At 42.2% G+C, this 15,217-nt stretch overlaps 1 protein-coding gene across 1 annotated transcript in view; it reads right to left on the bottom strand.

The window, feature by feature from the left end:
* FNTB (farnesyltransferase, CAAX box, beta) overlaps positions 1 to 14,458 on the bottom strand; it is a 64,984-nt gene extending 50,526 nt beyond the window's left edge. The window contains exon 1 of the mRNA XM_004738935.3: positions 14,257 to 14,458. Within this exon, the coding sequence (XP_004738992.1) occupies positions 14,257 to 14,400 (144 nt within the window). The 5' untranslated portion in view covers positions 14,401 to 14,458. The remainder of the gene's footprint in view (positions 1 to 14,256) is intronic.
* Positions 14,459 to 15,217: the final 759 nt, after the last annotated feature.

The following is a 15,217-nucleotide window of genomic DNA, read 5'->3' as shown; positions in this document are numbered from 1 at the left end:
AAAATCCAGATCGCCTGTTTCCTATGAAGACCCACCACGACATGGTCACACAGTTCAGCTTCTGTAAGGAAAGGATACAGCACTGCAGAAGTGACCTGGTTAACAGGAGACAGAGTTTCTCCTTCGCTGGCATCCCTGTTCTTGGTAGTGAGGCATGTCCTCATTGAGATTTCAAGATACATAATAATGTCCTCTCTGGGAATTTCAAAATGTATTTTTTATTTCTGAATGGTCCATGGAGTTACAGCATCTAGGGCCTCGACGTATGTGTAAGAATTATTTGTGATGATGAGGGAAGGAATGATGTGAGTCATCTAAAATGGCAGCCAATCTAAAATTCATTTATACTTGGTTTCAGTATATATTTTGGTATTTGCCTCTGAACATGAGTTTGAGGGATAATCTGGCTAAGAATTCATAATATTTCAAAAAACAGACTGAAGTCACTGTAAGAATCTGACTCATGGGGAATAAGGAAGTTGTCCCAATTCTTCATAATTCTTTTCCTTTCTAGACTCTCACACAAGACTGACATAAAGCACCAGCCTAAACGGAAGACAGACGGCATTTCTCAGTTACACCTTCCTTAGCTGTAAGCTGAAAGGGACAGAAAAATATACAAGAAACATAAGTCAGTAAGATCATGCAAGAAAGATTTGCCTACAACATTCTGTTAGAGTTAAGTGAATTGACGAATTCTGAATGAAACAAAACCAACTGGGAGGAAAACTCACTTTGTTTGCCCAAATACAAGCTGACTCAAGTCCACACGACTTAATAATATTCCAAGGCCGGGGCTCCTGGGTGGCTCAGTGGGTTAAAGCCTCTGCTTTCAGCTCAGGTCATGCATGATCCCAGGGTACTGGGATGTAGTCCCGCATCGGGCTCTCTGCTCAGCGGGGAGCCTGCTTCCCCCCCACCCCCCACCCTCACCTACCTGCCTCTCTGCCTACTTGTGATCTCTGTCAAATAAATAAATAAAATCTTTAAAAATAATAATACTACTATTCCATGGCAGATGGATGAGCCCATTATCACCTTAGCATTCTGTCACTGAGATCCTAACAGAGAAAAGGATCCAGACAAGAACTCCTTCATGAGCAGACCCACCTTTGGCTCCCCCTCAGACAACAAAGGCAGCCAAGAACCAGCTAAGGAAAAGAGAGTTTTACTGCTAAACTAGGATACCTGACAGACAGAAGGCAAAAAGTACTTAAAATATTCCCAACACTGTGTCATTTCTCTTCAGAGCTCCTAATCACTCTTCTGCAGAATGAATGAACAAGAGATATTCCAAAGCAGTTAGTAACAGACTTAATGGTCTGAAAATCTAAGTTATGAATTCTAATAAATACCTGAGTATTATAGTCCAGCTGTTCATAAAAATGGCCAAATAACAATTCCCTTTATCTTCTCTTAAGAATTGGTATATGTTTCTAATAGCTTCATTGAGATATCATTCACGCACCATTCAACTCACCCATTTAAAGTGTATGATTCAATGGCTTTTAGTACATTCACAGAGTTGTGCCTCCATTACCACAATCAATTTTAGGATATTTCCACTACCCCCAAAAGAAATCCTGCACCCCTTAGAAGTCAACCCCAACCCTTCATCTTCCCCAGCCCCTGTCAACTATTCATCAACTTTCTATCTTTATGATTTGCCTATTCTGGATATTTCCTATAAATGTAATCACACAACATAACGGTCCTTCGTGACTATCTTCTTTCACTCAGCATGTTTTCAAGCTTCACCTATCTTGGGGCATGAACCATTACTTCATTTCTTTTTATTGCCAAGTAATATTCCATTTTATGGATATATCGCATTTTTTAATCTGTTATTCATCCATTGATGGGCATTTGGGTTGTTCTCATTTGGGGGCTATTATGAATAAAGTCGCTAGGAACATTCTTGTGTAAGTTTTCAAATGGATATGTGTTTTCATTTCTGCTTAGGTATAAGTAAGTACCTGGAGGTGGAATTGCTGGACCATAGGGTCACTCTATGTTGGCTCTTTAAGGGACTATCAGACTGTTTTCCAAAGCAGTCATAGCATTTTATATTCTTACCAGCAACGTATGGGCATTCTAATTTCTTCACAACCTCACCAACACATGTTACTCTCTGTGGTTTTGATTATATCCATCCTAGTGGGTGCAAAGCAATTATTTCATTGTAGTTCTGATTGCAATTCCGTCATGGCTAATGATGTTGAGCATCTTTCTATGGGCTTATTGGCGATTTGTATATCTTCTTTAGAGAAATATATATTCAGATATGTCTTTTTTTAAATTGGGCTGCCTTTTTATTATTGAATTGTAATAACTTCCTATATATTCTAGATACAAGTCCCTTATCAAATACATGATTTACAAAAATTTACTCCCATTCTATGGGCACCTGGGTGGCTCAGTTGGTTGAGCGACCAACTCTTGGTTTTAGCTCAGATCGTGATCTCAGGGTCATCATGGGATCAGGCCCATGTTTCAGGGTCATGGGATAGGGCCCCCTCCCCACTCAGCAAAGAATCTACTTGAGATTCTTTCCCTCTGCACCACCCCCACTCTCACTCTCTCTTTCAAAATGGATGAGTGAGCCCTTCAAAAATAATTTTACTCCCATTCTAAGTGTTGTCTTTAGGTACTGGTATATTTTAGAAAAAGATCACCTTAGAGCACACAGTATGGTTTCTAGAGTACAACTTTAAAAATAATACTTAGCAATAAGTCTGCAATTTTTTTTGACACATAGTAATGAGTTAATATAGAAATTAAAAAGAACTCATCTGGCAAGGAGAAAATCAAAGTCATCTCCAATACATGCAACATCCTTTTTTGCCTTCCCTTCTCCCCATATGGCCTGCCAAGTGTTATATAAAATCTGAGTAAGTTTGTTACCGAGAAGATGCAAGCATTCTTTGCTCCAATTTGTGGAGCAGAAGGAAAGGAAGAAAGTTAGTTGTATACAAAGGAGTTACCATAACAGGTATGAGCCTGCCATCCTTAGAAAGGCCAGCTTGAATGGTTGACCCTTGGCTGATATACAGAAACCTGAACTTGGGAGGGTCCCCACCATCCCAAGAACTGATGCATGGCTCACTGTGCTGAAATTGCATAAACCTTATTTATGCTCAACAGCTACTTTTTTCTGGGAGTCTGTAATTTTAAGACGTGCTAGGCAGAAGGTGCATATGTGACCAACCCCCAGTAAAAACCATGATCCTCTGAGAAGCCTCTGAGAAGCTTCTCTGGTAGGCAACACTTTGCATGGGTAGTCACAATCTGACGTCCAAGAAATTAGGTACATCCTATGTGACTCCACTGGGAGAGGACCCTTGGAAGCTTTTGTCTGTTTTCCTCCAGACTACACTATGAGTCTTTCACTGGCTGATTTTGCTTTGTAGCCTCTTGCTGTAATAAATCATAAATATGAGTACAACTTTGCTGAGTTCTCTGAATCCCTGTAGTGAACCAACTAGAGGTGGTCTTGGGGACCTCTAATACATTAATAGATTTAAAAATTTAACCTTGATAGAATTCAGGGAGGCAGTCATAACAACTGCTTAATATCCATAGGTAAGATCTATAACTAAATTCCTTTTTAAAAATTCATCAAAATTCTCACTTTACTTTTTTTTTTTTTAAAGATTTTATCCATCCATTTGACAGCAAGAGATCACAAGCAGGCAGAGAGGCAGGCAGAGAGAGAGGGGGAAGCAGGCTGCCTGCTGAGCAGAGAGCCCGATGCGGGGCTTGATCCCAGGACCCTCAGATCATGACCGGAGCCAAAGGTAGAGGCTTAACCCACTGAGCCACCCAGGTGCCCCCAAATTCTCACTTTAAACATAAGAGAACTGACATTAAGCATGAAAAAAAACAAAGTTACCTCAGTCATGAAAACTCTGAATATAGCTCTCAAATCAGAATTCTTTTTTAAAAATCAGCTTCAATACTGCATAGGGATTCTAAACCATGCCCACTCTCCCTGAGCTCTCATTTTATCTTGGATTTCCATGCTTCCTTTCCATCCCAAAGGAACAGACTATTATATTCTAGTCAATCTCTCCCATGAGAACGCCAATAGGCAAGGCAGTCACCAACCGGGTACAATACAAAGGCTGATTAACAGCCCCATAACAACAGGTAATTTTCTTTTGTATATATAGCAAAGGGTCCATAGGTTCATTTCCCTTGGGCACAGGGCACACAGCTCATGACCATGTTAATGAAAGTGATATGACTCTTTTGGGAGAAGGATGACAGCTGAAAGCATCAGATCTGTTTCAGAAACACTGCTATATGAAATGTTATAAGAAAGGCCACCGGGATTAGTCACTAGAAGACGTAGTCCCAAGGGATTAGCTCTTCAAAGTTCTTAAATAGTCTGGGAGAAAAAAAAGTAACAAGAGGCTAGTTCAAAACACACACACACAAAGAGATAAAGAAATTCCTGGGACAATAGGGGAAATTTAAAAATTTTAAATGGGATATTAGATGATACTATAGAATTTTTTTTTTCCCTAGGTGTGATGTTATTGTCCTTATGTAGAAGAATATTCTTTAGAAATGCATGTTTTATTATCTTATCAGATTCAGGAAAAAATATTGGCATATACATATATACACATGTATGTATACACACACACACACACACACACAAAATCGTGTCTTGGCTTATCTCCTCTTTTGTCCTTATCTAGGCTGTTTCACACTCCATAGATGCAGAAGTTAATTTGTAGAAAACTGATAGTTATGCAAATATTTTTACCCATAGATATGCATATGGTATCTGGTAAAATGCAGTTAATGATTATGGAATTTATACTGACTAATTTTGCTATGCCTTTGTAATTTCACCTCAGCATTCCTTATGTGCCTGTGAATGTGTGGCACATTGAGTTCTCTTCTGAACTGGTTATCACATCCTATCAATTCCATGAGTTAAATCTTTGATGTGTTCATTTTATATTTGTATGAGTCTTGATTTCATCCTCTTTTAAAATTTATCCTTTAACAGTTTATATGAAGGACGAAGGTTAGGTAGACGGTAAACAGGTGCTATCAATTTTTCGGTATATTTGAAATTTTTTATAATAAAATGTTGGAGAGAATTATTAAGAATCAAAACAAAAAACTTAATACCCAAATTTCACCATGACTACTGTATCTAGGCATAAAAAAGATTTCTGAAAAGTCAAATACATTTGCAGATACACATACAGTGCATCCATATCCCAACTAAACAGTGACTTTTATACTTCTGTGGCCATGTCTGCATCGCTAAAGTTTAGCAAGAATCCTACCAAACTGGTTTGGCCAGAATCCCCCAACCTTAATATCTGATCATCCTCAGTCTCTGACTGGGTTCCTCATCCTCCATCTCCCCTCAGTGATGTCAGCTCACGCTGCCTGCCTTTAGGAGGAAGCCCATGAAATTGGCTTAGCCAGAATTCCTTCTTTCGCCTGACCCTTCCTTTTGGAAAGTTTCCATCCAGCAATCCCTCCATCTTGCTCCTTGGCTATAAATCCCCACTTTCCCTTGTCATATTCAGAGTTGAGCCCAATCTCTCTCCCCTAAGCAAAAGTCACTGTAGTAATAAAGTCTTGAATAGAGACTTCCTTTTACTAGTGTCACAAATAGCTTTTTCCTTAACAATACCACCCACAACCACCGGCAGAGTGACTAAAGTTGAAAAAACCAACAACACCAAATGTTGGCGAGGCTGTAGAGCAACCAGAACTCTTGTTATATAATGCAAGTGAGGCTATAAAATTTACAACCACTCTGAAAAAGGATAGCAGTTTCTTATAAAAATCAGCATACACCCACCCTATGATCCAACAACTCCGCTTTTAGGTCTTCGCTCAACAGAAATGAAAACATATGCTCATAAAAAGACTTCTGTGAGAGTGTAGCATTTATAGCCGTTAATATCCAAATCTCCAAAATAATATCCAAATATCCAAAATCCAGAAATAGCTGAAGTGTCCATCAAGAGGAGAAGGGATTAAAAAAAAAATCAACAATCATGTTAAAAGGAGAACTGCAGGCCCAAAATAAAGTCACTTATGCTAGGTCACTGAACTGGGACTTAATACCTAACCTAATTGCACTTTCAATCTCCCCTAGAAATGTAATTTTTTTTTTTTAGAATTTATTTATTTATTTGACAGAGAGAGATCACAAGTAGGCAGAGAGGCAGGCAGAGAGAGAGAGAGAGAGAGGAGGAAGCAGGCTCCCCACTGAGCAGAGAGCCAGATTCGGTACTCGATCCCAGGACCCTGAGTCAAAGGCAGAGGCTTAACCCACTGAGCCACCCAGTGCCCCCCCTCCCCCAGAAAAGTAATCTTAACCAGTCAAGAATTTTCTGGTCAGTGCCAATAAGGTAACCTGTCTCATGGGCCCTCTCTATGGACGTTACCATGGGAAGGGGGACCTCACCCAAAATAAGTTTTTTCTTCTGTGTGCCTTTATTTTTTTTTTAAGATTTTATTTATTTATTTGACAGACAGAGATCACAAGTAGGCAGAGAGGCAGGCAGAGAGAGAGAGGAGGAAGCAGGCTCCCCATGGAGCAGAGAGCCAGATGTAGGGCTTGATCTCCTGGGACCATGACAGGAGCTGAAGGCAGAGGCTTTAACCCACTGAGCCACCCAGGCGCCCCTTCTGTGTGCCTTTAAAAAACCTTTCCCTTTCTGTAGCCCTTTGGAGTTCCTTTCTACTTGCTAGATGGGATGCTGCCCGATTAATGAATTGGTTAATAAAGCCAATTAGAGGGGTGCCTGGGTGGCTCAGTGGGTTAAGCAGCTGCCTTCGGCTCAGGTCATGATCTCGGGGTCCTGGGATCGAGTCCCGCGTCGGGCTCTCTGCTCAGCAGGGAGTCTGCTTCTCTCTCTCTCTCTCTCTCTCTCTGCCTGCCTCTCTGTCTACTTGTGATCTCTCTGTCCAATAAATAAATAAATAAATCTTTAAAAAAAATAAAAATAAAAATAAAAAATAAAGCCAATTAGATCTGCCCATTTATTCAGCTGAATTTTGGTCTTTTAACAGACTCGGTGGCAGCACTGGGATCCAAAGCAAACTGGTGGCATCTGGAGACAGCAAGAAACAAGTCTGGTGCCCTGCAAACCCTTCTGAGTTCACAGTCTTTCTCGCCATTTCTGAGGGCTGCCGGTGAGCTCTCGGTGGAGCTCCCCATCTGACTAGCTTTCCAGTCTAGGGTTACTGGTCGGTCCACCCCCAGTCCTTAGCCCTTGGTTGAATCTGCAATTCCACACTGGAATCCCTTCCCCATTTCCAGTCCACAGTCTGGACTGCCAGTTTAATCCAGACTGGAAATTGCTGGTGATGCACACAGGGCCTTGTATTAGCCAATCTGCAGTAACTTCTAAACCCCAGCCTTTGGTTCTATCTTCAGATTCCATGCTGGGAGCTAGTAGTGGCAGTTGCAATTCTCCATTTGTTTGAATCAGTCCATGGTCCCCCTTCTTTGAGGCCAGCTAGTTTAGTCTTTTCCCCAGTCCCTAGTTCTTTGGTTCCTGCTGGTGTCCACATTTCCATCTCCTCAGTTGGTTTGGTTTCTGTTAATGTGCACATGACGAAGGCTTAACTAATAGAAAAATAATAAACTAATAATAATAGAATGGGATCCTCAGAATCTAAAGAATTAAGTGTTCACCTTCTGTCACATCTGCTTATTTTATACCTAAGAACGATGGCCCCAGAAGCTATAAATGTCTACAAGCCTGTTTGGGGTCCTAAAGAACTTAGCTTGATAACTGTCAGGAGCCCCAAACTAATACCAGACAGAATAAGGCCAGTCAGAAGCTCAGAATAATTTCCATTCTGGTAAATGGTAAAAAGCAACTCATGCATTTGGTACTTTTTCTTCCACAGCGTCTATTAAAGCCAATCTAGGGGCGCCTGCGTGGCTCAGTTGGTTAAGCATCTGCCTTTGGCTCAAGTCATGATCCCAGGGTCCTGCGATTGAGCCCCGCATTGGGCTCCCTGCTCAGCAGGAAGCATGATTCTCCCTCTCCTGCTTCCCCTCCTTCTGTTCCCTCTCTCACTCTGTGTGTGTGTGTGTCTCAAATAAATAAATAAAATCTTTTAAAAATAAATTAATTAATTAAATAAAATAAAGCCAATCTAGGGACATCTGGGTGGCTCAGTTGTTAAGTATCTGCCTTTGGCTCCAGTCATGATCCCAGGGTCCTGGGATGGAGCCCCACATCGGGCTCCCTGCTCAGTGTGGAGCCTGCTTCTCCCTCTCACACTCCTTCTGCTTGTGTTCCCTCTCACGCTGTCTCTCTCTGTCAAATAAGTAAATCTTTAAAAGCAAATAAATAAATAAGGCCGATCTAATGACACACCAACTTTTATATCACGAACTACCACATCCCTTCTTCCAATATCTCCCCCTCTCTCCCAGAGGAGGACCCTTCCAGAAAGTGGATTTGCTGCCTGACACTCATGTTAATGCTGAAGATCCAGGAAAAGAATCATTAGTAGATTAAATATAAGGCAAGGATTTTTTTTTTAAATCCTCAGGAAAAACAAATCACTTTATAAGCAATCCTTACAATGTACATCTGCCTATAGGGGGTTCTTTTAATCCTTTATTTTAAATAGAAAATACCAGTTGGGGTTGATATAATCAGTCTAAAACAACCTCAGTCAGTTTGTTTTGGTTGCTGATAGAGGTAAGCTGATGGTATCAGGTGATGGTATCAGGAAAGATGACAAATTAAGCACAGATTTAGCAATTATTCCTGAGATATGAACTCACACTTCTACATGTTAAATTGCCACTGTAAATCCTTTTAAAGATCATTTTAAAGAGTAAATAAACAGTTATGTTGTGGTGATCACAGATACCAACTGGACGCGTTAAAGTTGTGGTGATCACAGATACACACCAACTGGACACATTGTAAAAGGGTCCTAATGTTACACAAATAGGTGCCTATAACTTGGGATAGAATATGCTTAACCATATTCAAAAGGGATTTATCTCAAAAAAACAAGAAATGTGGTCTTGAGAAATACATTGGTTGACCCAAAATGTGGCTCCAGCAAGATAAAAATACTAAGGTCAAAGATGTATGTGAAGATTTTGGAGAAAAATTTTTTATAAATAAAGAGGAAAAACAATATTTCTAAATTAGTGTGATTTTACAAAGTGTACGATCCTAGAAAGGTACATGTATCTAGATTTAAAATCTAAATTTTGTAGGTAGGCATTTGATTTGTTTACACATTTAAAAGTACGTGTATTTTCAAGTTGACCAAAAAACTTTTTTTTGGACTTTTTAATAGGAAAACTGAGGGAAATTTGATATTTGGAATTCTCTTAGAGTTGAGCAACATGATACATGCTGAATTTCAATAAAGCAAAACCAATTCACCAGAGCTAGCTTGCTGACTGTGTGACCAAGCAGAGCTCTGGTCCCTTCCATCAGAAGAGCAAAAAACTAGTAAGTTTGATAGTATTTAGTGACTTGTTTCACCTCCATTTAATAATCTTTCAGAGATTATAACTTGAAATCAGTCAACAGAAGGTGTCCAGGATTCATTCCTGGACCCCTGATGTTCCCTCCGTCAGGAGCTGCAGTGGCACAATGCTCAACACTTGAAGCCAGCTCCCTAGCCTGTCTCCATCCCTCTCCACCACCCACCCCAAACTCCACTGGCTTCACCCACCCAACTGACCTAATTTCCTATCACAGCCAACCAGCCCCCTCCATGCCCGGGATGGTGGAGTCTTCATCCCTAACAGCTCCTCTGACTGGAATGGCTACCCACCAATTCCATTCTTTACAAGCCAACATTCTCCATGAAGTTGTCCTGACCACCTCAGCCCACAACATATGGCTTCCACTCCCGCACACCCTTGCGCAATGCAATCATAATGTAGCACTTACTTACACGCCTTTGTAAATCATTCTGTGGTTGCCTCTGGCATATTCTTTTTTCTCTCTAAGAGAAAAGAATTTTGAGGGCGGGGACTAAGACTAATAATCCTTCCAGATACTCCTCACAGTTGACTGTCATTTAACTGAATGCTGTCTAATGATCTCATGCCACTTCAAGTGGAGGAGACTTTTGCCCATGTTTCTAAGGACAAACTACAAGAAAAACAGGAGTCGTACCTTCTGTAAGCAACAGTTTTTGGCAAACCTACTACCTCTGAGACTGTGCTGGTATTAACTCACCAGTCTGAATCACAGAGCATTTGCAAAAGGGGAAATGCAGATAGCACAAAAAAGGAATACAACCACATCTTGTTTTCTAGAGTTGTAAAAGGTTCTCCAAGCACTAAGCCGTTCGGGAAGCAGTTTGTCCAGGCAGAAATCTTTACAAATACGACCACTGCTCAGTATCTCCTCCACCACAGCCTGAGCTAAGCTGCCATCATCCATCACCTGGAGTACTGCAACAGCCTCCAAGCAGGTCCCCCTGCACCCTTCCTCACCTCCTCACAATCCCAACAGTGACCGACATGGGCCTGTGAAAATGCTAGTCAGATTGGGTTGAAACTCTCAAATCGTGGACCAGTCTGACTCCTGGCAGGAAAGAGATAGCCCATCCGAAGAGGGTGATTTGAGGAGAGTTTATCAAAGAACTAGTTAACACAAACCATAAGAGACTCTTAATCTCACAAGACAAACTGAGGATTGGGAGGGGGGTAGTTTTGGACACTGGGGAGGGTATGTGCTATGGTGCGTGCTGTGAAGTGTGTAAACCTGGTGATTCACAGACCTGTAACCCTGGGGCTAATAATACATTAGATGCTTACTTTTTTAATTAACTAATTAATTTTTTTAAAAAAGAACTAGTTACAAAAGTGTGGGCAGGTGTAGGGAAACCACAAGAGAGAGTGCAGTACCCTAGAGCAGGCAACACAGAGGGTACCCGATCTCCACCTAGGCCTGAAAAAGTGTGAAGAGAAGGAGCAGAGAGGGTGCCCGAGAGCTCCAATGAAAGGTGCCTGCAAAGAGTCGTGACTTCAAGTCTAGAGACTGCCTCCAGACCACACAATCTGTCAGGAAAGGAGTTAGTACGCTAATCTCACTCACTCCCTATCAGTTCGCCCCATGGCCAAATACACCCAGAAGCCGTAGGGCAAGGGAGCATGTCCGTGCAGGTCCACCTCTAGGGGTACAACTGCAGAGCAGGGCGGAAAAGGATAAAGTGGATCTGGGGAGGTGACAAAAAGCTATCCAGCCAAATGGCTCCCCATCTCAGTCAGGGTAACTGAAAGTATACTTACAATGGTTGATAAGGCCCTACGTGATCCGACCTCATGTCCTATTCTCCCGTTTACTAACCTCTGTCCTCACAGTGACCACTCACTCCACTCACTCATCAGGCACTAGGGAGGCCTCAGGGCCTTTATACTTGCTGCTTTCTCTGCCCGAAATGCTTCTCCCCCAGACACACGCACGGCTTGTTCCCTCACTTACTTCAGGTCTCAGCTCAAGTGGCAGGCACATCATCAGATGATCTCCCTTACCGCCTGATATAAAAACCTTTCCTGCTCCTCCCTGACCCATTCCTGGCATACTTCATCTCTCTTATCCTGTTCCTTTTTTTCCACAACACTTCTTATTAAAATCAGACAGACAGCCAGATGAAGATTTAGATAGATAGATAAGATACGTAGTTTTTTTTCCCCTTTTTTGTTGATTGCCTCCCTGACCTAGAAGAAAAGTTTCATAAAGGCACTAACTTGGCCTCTTTTGTTTACTGCCTTATGTCCAGTGTCTTGAACAGAGCCCGGCACACAGAAGACACTCAAGTATGTATTGAACAAATAAAAACGTGAATGAATAGAACAGAAGAATCCCTAGCTAAGGGCTCCTTACACTGTTTACAGGTTTCATTCCTATTATCAAATTGTTGCTTAACAAATAAATACAGTTGGGGCGCCTGGGTGGCTCAGTGGGTTAAAGCCTCTGCCTTCGGCTCAGGTCATGATCCCAGAGTTCTGGGATCGAGCCCCACATCCGGCTCTCTGCTCGGCAGAGAGCCTGCTTCCTCCTTTCTCTCTGCCTGCCTCTGACTACTTGTGATCCCTGTCAAATAAATAAACAAAATCTATAAATAAATAAATACAGTCTCCTGATAATCAGACAGGGAACAGGAGATAAGCATTTGTTCTTATTGGCAATGGCACAAAATTAAACCCTGCCAGTAAATCCCTATGAACAAACGGACAGAACCAAAAGAATAATTAGTGTCTTCTGTAGACAACTCCTCCAGACAAGGTTGGTACTTCTTACGAGTATATATCATCATTAACCTACCCACCTAGTACCTAAGCCTGTTTTCTCATCTGTGAAATAGAAAAGGATTGAGTGACACAATGTATGGAGAGCATTTAGCACAGAATTGGGGCTCAGTAAATGGATACTACTATGATTATTAGTAGTGCTGCCACTGAAGTAACCATTTGTATGAGATACTATATCATCTTCCTACTCTCTGGAATGGTTTATCCCAGACTTTTAAAACGTGAACTGGAAGAATGACATGGAAAGGATGAACAAGATGCTCTACTATCTGTCACATAGTTAGGCCTAGATTTGAAACACACCCTATAACAGCACCCAGCCTTGGCTAACCCTCTGGCAGCCCAGAATCGGGTTGCATCCATTTTTGCATCACTTATTATGCCTTGACATTTAAAATAAAAGTGCCAGTATTTCCTGGCAGGAACTAAGCAGGGACACTTGGCTCAAAAAAATAAAGTAGTAGAAGAAAAAGAGCAGATCAGTAAAACTTCTGATAATGTTCCTGTTTTTGACTTGCTCCTTTAACCATGGAAGTCTCCATCCTATTCTCTAAATTAATAGACCAGCTTCTGACTCCCTTTTCTCCACCAGTATTCTGTACATATCCTTATCTGCTGGGTCAGTTAATTACATAAAAAGTGACCCAATAGTCTTATACCACATGAAAAGGAAAAGGCTTGACCTGAATAAACTCTACAGTCTGTCACTTACGAATACAGCAAAGATCCTGTAAGTTTTTCATTGATGGGAGACTTCTTCACAATCTTTTACAAAAAACTTCTGTAGACACACTGGTAGGCTAACTAAGCTGGGGAGCTAGATTCAAAAGGTAAGGGTTAAACCCCATGTAGCATTAATCTCCAGTTATAATGTGCTTTTGGCTACTACGTGTATAACTGTGTACTCAAGTCCTTGCTTTTTGTTATGAATTTATAATTATACTCATAATCACAAATATAAAATATGATAACTACCATTACTAATTTTGCCTAAATGCAGGCTTTCAAGTTCAGGTATGAAAGTCAAAGCAAGTTTCTCTGAGGTTAAGCCTGGGAACTGATCTTACTAAGAGATCTTATTTTATTTGTTAGTACTAAAGCCTGATGCTTACTTGTTAGTACTAAAAAGAATCATCTCAACCACTTCTAGTGACAGATGGGCAAACATTTCCACAATATCCTGGGAACAATTCCAAATGGAAAATGAAAAGAAAAACAAGAGTTCACTATTCATTCCTCAAGCACTTTTCAAAGTGACAGGTTGGAGGCCTCAGTGAATGAACGGCAAATCGTCTAAAAATGTATGATTTTATTGTAGCGCTTTCCAGACAGTACTGTTTTTCTCAACCAGGCTGTGCCATGCTCTTGGTCAGAAACTTTTATTTCTTTGTATTTCCAGCGTTTAACATTGTGTCCAATACTCTGCTGGCGCTCGATTGAATGACTATTAAAATGCCCATCCACAAGGCAGGCCCTACACCTAGCAGTGTAGGACAGAAATTAAACAGACCCTGGAATGGCATGACCACAGTCTGGCCGCTTCTCATCCCCTCTAGGTCCCAAAACTGCGAGCAGGTGAGGAAAGTGCACTATCCATCTGAAAACCTCCCGATGTCCCGGCCAAATGAAACGGGCTGTCAGACCCGCCCGAGCTGCTTTGGTCCACCAGGCACAGAACACGATTCTCCCCGCTTCCTTAGCCAGAAAGGACCCAGGTACTATCCTCCCCTCCCAACCAACCCTGATAACGACCCCTCCCCAACCTGGCCCCACAAACGCTCCATTCCTCAACAGAACCAAGCCTGGAAGCCCCGAGCGTCCCAGAGAGGAGGCACCGCGGTGCACTGTGGGAGTAGTAGTTCCCCGGTGAGTTCCGCACGCCTACGGCCCCGCGGACGGGACTCCCGCTCCCAGAAGTCCCCGCGTGGGCGCCTCGCTCAGTCTGGCCACCTCACCTGTTCTATGGACGTGACTGTTTCCACCGAGTCGTCCTGCAACCGCTCCCGCGCGTGCTCGGGCCTCAGACTGTACAGCGGCTCTGACCAGACAGGGGAGGAAGATGGAGGGCAATAGTAGGTGAAGGAACTCGGAGAAGCCATGATCAGGAGAGCAGCAGGCGGTGTATAGGACTCCCTTCGTCAAACAACAACGCGCATTGAAACTCAAGCGGGCTAAGGAGCTACGGAGAGCGGGTAGCGTCAAAAAGACTTTGAACGCGAATCTCTCTCCACCCACCTACACATCTTCGGGCAGCGAGTTACTAGGATGCTGCCGCCCCCCATTGGGCAGAGGAGTTGCTGCAGGAGGCTCAGCTTCCTGGCGCGCAAGGAAGGAAGGATGTGTCTATCCATCTGGATTTCATTTTAGAGAGACGGTGTAGGACGCCTCCGTTCGTTATGCAAATTAACGCACGCGCGCACACTTCAACGCCGTGCTAATTGTCACCTAATTGTAATGGCAGTAGTTCGCAGTTTGGGTGCCCAAGAACCGTGAGTGGAACTGTAAAAACATTTTTGACAGCTCTCCTGACGCAAACTGGCTATCACTAATAGAATTACTGTACACCTTTGGGTGCGTGACAGCCGCCCAGGAGAAGCCTTCGGCTTCTCAACAAGGGAATTGCCTTCTTGGTACTCCGTGATGTAGGGAAGGAGCATTGTAGTTGTCTCCTATCCCCCAGGGAGGTACAATGCAATAACAGGAACTAAAGTGCAGTAGAAGGAACAAGTATAAGTGAAACGACAAAGGAAATATTCGCTTATTCAGCAGTTGTTTAGGGAGCACATATTATACGTCAAAGAAATTAGGCTCTAGGAATACAAAAGTGAACAAAACAAACAAGGTCCCTGTTCTTGGGAACCTCACAGACTAGTGCTATAGACAAAATTGATGAATGGACACAATAAATATATTAGG

Source organism: Mustela putorius, unplaced genomic scaffold (genome assembly GCF_011764305.1).
Source record: "Mustela putorius furo isolate JIRA1106 unplaced genomic scaffold, ASM1176430v1.1 tig00000129_pilon_pilon_pilon, whole genome shotgun sequence".
Taxonomy (NCBI): Eukaryota; Metazoa; Chordata; class Mammalia; order Carnivora; family Mustelidae; genus Mustela; species Mustela putorius.
The sequence above is the reverse complement of the archived record's forward strand: the minus strand, read 5'-3'. Positions and strand labels throughout refer to the sequence as shown.